At 29.1% G+C, this 4,652-nt stretch overlaps 1 protein-coding gene across 1 annotated transcript; it reads right to left on the bottom strand.

Moving 5' to 3' along the window:
- Nucleotides 1-1,460: 1,460 nt before the first annotated feature.
- On the bottom strand, nucleotides 1,461-3,279 carry LOC107472506 (uncharacterized). Its single transcript, XM_016092027.3, has 2 exons — nucleotides 2,855-3,279; nucleotides 1,461-2,437 (listed from the first exon to the last, which is right to left on the bottom strand). Exons 1-2 carry the CDS (start codon nucleotides 3,175-3,177, stop codon nucleotides 1,561-1,563), a joined length of 1,200 nt encoding a protein of 399 aa, XP_015947513.1. The 5' UTR covers nucleotides 3,178-3,279; the 3' UTR covers nucleotides 1,461-1,560.
- Nucleotides 3,280-4,652: the final 1,373 nt, after the last annotated feature.

Below are 4,652 nucleotides of genomic sequence, written 5' to 3'. Positions count from 1 at the left end.
ATTAAATTATTTATTTAAAAAAACCTACCACCTTCATTGTTACATTCCTCATCATCATACTTTAATTTACTAACTTGTTTTTTTATTTTACTTTTTTTAATTAAGTTGACATGAGAATTTATTATTCTTTATTTTTTAGTTTTATTATTAAGATCTTTTTATTTTATTTTTTTGTGACATTTTGAAAACAAAATATTTATGGTATATAAAAAAACTAAGAATTTTATTTAGGTTCAAAGAAAAAATATTCTTATTAATAAAAAATTTAAAATGGACTAAACAGCGATGTGATGGTTGATTGGTTGCAATGATATTTTTGTTATTGTCTATTTTAATTTCCTGTGAGGCTGTGATGTATCACTATTATTGTTACCTTGTTTTTTTTATATATACTTATTATACTATAAAAACTAATTCAATTTTTTGTTATTATATATTTTTATTCTAAATAAATAAAAATAAAGATATATAATTTGATTACACGTTAAAGATAAATAGACAAATTTAAATATCAACAATAATATTCATTTTTCTTCACTCAAAGTTTTTTTTATTGAATTTTTTTAATAAAATTTTAATGAAATATATATTAAACAGATATCCAAGAAAAATTATTATTATTATTATTATTATTATTATTATTATTATTATTATTATGCAGTATAGTTGTGCTTTAATTTTCTAGTAAAATATACGTATGTTGTATTGGGTATACTAATGTATTATAAAATTTCTATTTACAATAAGATATACATATTAAAAGTCAATGAGTTATAGTTCATAGTCTCTTCGTCTCTTTATACTCATCTAAGACGTATATCTTATATCATAAAATCGTTCATCCCAAAAACTTAAACTAATTTTGGAGTTCACCAAAAATCGAACTTTTGACCTTTCGGATCTAAAGCTTTAATACCATGTCATAATATTACTCATCCTAAAAGTTTACACTAATGAAAAAAAATAATACTAATAGTTATATCTTTAATATTCCTTAAACCTCCATATTTTATTGACTCCACATACTTTCCCTTAATAAAATATTGTATTCCCTCTTTTATTTCTACATCCACTTCTCTTTTTCATCTATTTATTTTACAACACTACTTACTTAAGAATTTCAAATATAGTAACACCATCAAATCCTATGCTGCCTTAGATAATTTTTCTAATTGGATTATTTTATCCAAGAATATATTATGCAATATCAAATTGATCACAATCGAAGAGAGAATGAATGAAATGGACAAACTTTTTTTTTCTTAATCAACATATCAAACAAAAATGAATATATGAATTTTACAAAAAGCTCTACCCAATTTCTTCTTTGGGCCTAAGGCATATAATGTACACTTGAAAAGGCAGAACAAGATATGTCCCAAAAGGCGGAACAGATAAAATCTATTAAAATAAAATAAAAAAACATCCGTTTACCGAAAAAACAAAATAAAACAAAAACATCCCAACAAGATAGGTTTAGTTTAATTGAAAAGGGGATTGATTGCTTCTTCCAGCGGTGAATTCCACCCAAGCCCAACGAAAAAAATGAAAAAGAAAAAATCATTCCCATTTGCTTCTAAGTTGATTCTGGTGTGTGAATGAATAGGTGAGAACTATGCCTCCGTCCAATCTTCTAAGTACAAAAGTCTCAACCAAAACATAACATTCAAATTTCTTCCATCCATTTTGAGTCCCTTTGTATTCCTCCAATTTCTGAACTCTAACTTGCTTTTCTTTCCCTCCAATCCACCCAACTCTTTCTTGCTCCCACTTCATTCTCTCAACTATTGCCATGCTCAATCCCACACTATTCTTTTCTCCAATGTTATTGTAACTCTTAAACCACAAAAACCCTTCACCTATGTCCCTCTCTTCATCAACCATAGCTTCCCATTCACCAATTCCAACCACTTCCCTTTGAACATTCACATTCACATTCACATTCACATTAGTGTCATTTACATTCTCACAAGAAAATATTTTTTCCCATTTTTGCTCTAGTGTCATCTCATAAAACATTGATTTTCTCACTTCTTCTTTCAATGTTTTATGAGTCCCTTCCTTCACAAACATGAAGGGACAATACCATTTTCCCACAACAACACTTTTGGAGCTTTTACTTCCTATGGAGAATTCGAATTCCGGCTTGCTTGCGCGGAGGGCTTCATTCACACCTGTTGCTTCTCCTATGCTTGAATCACTCGAATTGGAGGCACTCAGCTTCCACCTTCTGCTCAAGAATCTTGGAGGATATCCATCTGGATTAACAGATTTAGCTGAGAAGCCACTCCTGAAAGTAACTTTGCTTCGTTGCGGATGAATCTCGAATTGTTGGTATGTGTTATTGCTGTCAAAATGATGCAGAGGTATATCTGAGACAGAATTGTAGAAACAGAATGTGTCCAAATCTTCTTGCTTTGAATTAATGTATGCCTCCCTGCAAAACCAAATGCAAATTACATCAATATAACCCTTAAGCATGTCAAAAGAATGATTCATTCATGGGCTATATATAGTATAACAAATCAAATTTTGATTGAATGTTACCAGCTGCTTCATCATACGGTTAAAAGTGAAAAGTAAAAGAACCGTAGTGATAAACGAGGAAAATTTTTGGACGTCATTAGAACATATTTAATGTGTTTCTACGAATAATTGAGATCATTATTCATTTTTACTAAAATGCTAAAGATTAATTAAGAATAAGAAGATATGGATATTTTGAAAGTTAAGTATTAAATGTGTAACTAATATAATATAATATAATATAATATAATATAATATAATATCTCTCTAATTGATGTTTGAATTGTGCTAGTGCATAATAATGGTATAACTAAAAGTTAAGGCTTACCCTCTATGCTTGCCATTATGATGAATGACATAGTACTTATTAGAAGACAAAGGTTGATTAAGAACTGGGATGAAAACAACATGGTGGTAATGAGTGGCTCTGTTGAGGGAAATTCCTGACCTATAGAACAGCTCAAGGCTCATATTCTGAGGAAAAGGCAAATCCTTCACCTCATGGTACTTCCCCAAACCAAAACAAGATGTTGTTTCCAAATCCTTTTCATCTTGAATCACAAGAATACCAGAATTTGGGCCTTCAGGTGGAGGCAATGAGAGAGCATCTTGAGATTTCTTGTATAGAGAAAGAGGCCTAGTCACATACATATTCCTACGATTTAATATGCTTCTTACTTTGTTCTACCTATGTTTGTGTATCTTGGGATAAGTTGTTTAATGTGGATCTTGGGGGTGATTTGGCGAATTAGCAATTCAGCATGCACTTATATATATATGGTCTCTGGAAAGCTTTGTGTTATGATATGAAGATGTTAGATGTGGTCAATTATGACCAAGTTACCCCACGTGAGTAAATGTGGAAGGTTGACCAAGGTAAGTGAAGGGAAATAGCATTTTCTCAGAAAGCCAGTATGGGAGGAACGGAAATGTCAATTGTCAATTGTATGGGTCCCAATGGTGACTTTGGGTTATGGATTTTTTGAAGGCGTCAGTCAAGTTTGGTTACTCCAGCTGGCTTTGTCTTTCTCCATTTGGACAGATTCATTATGGGCTATATAGGACTATAAATTAATATTAAGGGAGCTATTCGTCCGAAATATTTTTTTTAAAGATAATTTTAGTTTTAAAATAAATATATAATCGATTAAATTATATTATTTTTATTAAAATTAGATCAGATAAATTAATTTAATTAAAAAAATAATAAATCAAATTTTGAATTGATTTAAATTAGTATTAATTTTTATAAAAAATAATTATAATATTTTAATTATAAAAAATAATTAAAATACTGTTATTATAGATATATTAATTTTAAAAATTTTAAATTTTAGTTCTTTACTTCAATCATTAATCATAGAACTTCTTACATTGAAAATATTTCTATCTAAAAATATTTTATTATGTATTGTCATAATTATAGAACACTCGATTATTGAATTGCTTATTAATTTAAAAAATAAGAAATATAAAGATATGTTGGTTTAAAAATTACATAAACATAAAAAAAAGTTATTATAGTGTGATATACTTGATAATACTTTTTTCATGCTGAAGTGATTTGACGCGGCACACACAGAACTGAGAGAAGTAGAGAACAAATAATGTTACGCATCTTTTGGTGGTTAGTTAGTCAATTTTTTCAACACTTGGACTTATCATGACGGGCTTGTCTTTCAAAAAATATTACGTAACTGTCTCAATAGTCAATATAGAATCATTTATATTGGGAGTAATCATTTCAGATAAAATTCATAGAGCACGGTACTACCAACAACAACAAAAAAAAGAGAGAGTCTTAGAGCGCGCACTCCGATAAGTGATAACTCATTGTTTGAGATGAAAAGGGTTAAACGCCAATAAGTTGGGCCTTAGCTTCTTGTATTTTGAACGAAGAATGCCGTGAAATGATTTTTTGTTTGGTTCAAGCCCCTAGTTTATTACTCGAAAGTTGCTTCTATGATATCCTAATTGAAATTTTGCTTCATATTCACTTGCTTATGAAAAATTTGTAAACTTATTTTAGTGGAAGTATTAATTAGGATCTTAAAAGTTGTGATTTTTATAATCGAATTGGTTGTCATAACAAGTCCTGATTACAGTAGAGTTGAACTTTAAGACTG

This window comes from Arachis duranensis, unplaced genomic scaffold (assembly GCF_000817695.3).
Source record: "Arachis duranensis cultivar V14167 unplaced genomic scaffold, aradu.V14167.gnm2.J7QH unplaced_Scaffold_131312, whole genome shotgun sequence".
Lineage (NCBI taxonomy): Eukaryota > Viridiplantae > Streptophyta > Magnoliopsida > Fabales > Fabaceae > Arachis > Arachis duranensis.
This window is presented reverse-complemented; position numbering and strand designations above follow the sequence as displayed.

Coding starts and splice junctions, on each gene's coding strand:
- LOC107472506 (XM_016092027.3), bottom strand. CDS start 3,177: ATGTATGTGACTAGGCCTCTTTCTCTATACAAGAAATCTCAAGATGCT. Junction 2,438..2,854: donor CATAATGGCAAGCATAGAGG/GTAAGCCTTAAC, acceptor TTGGTTTTGCAG/GGAGGCATACATTAATTCAA.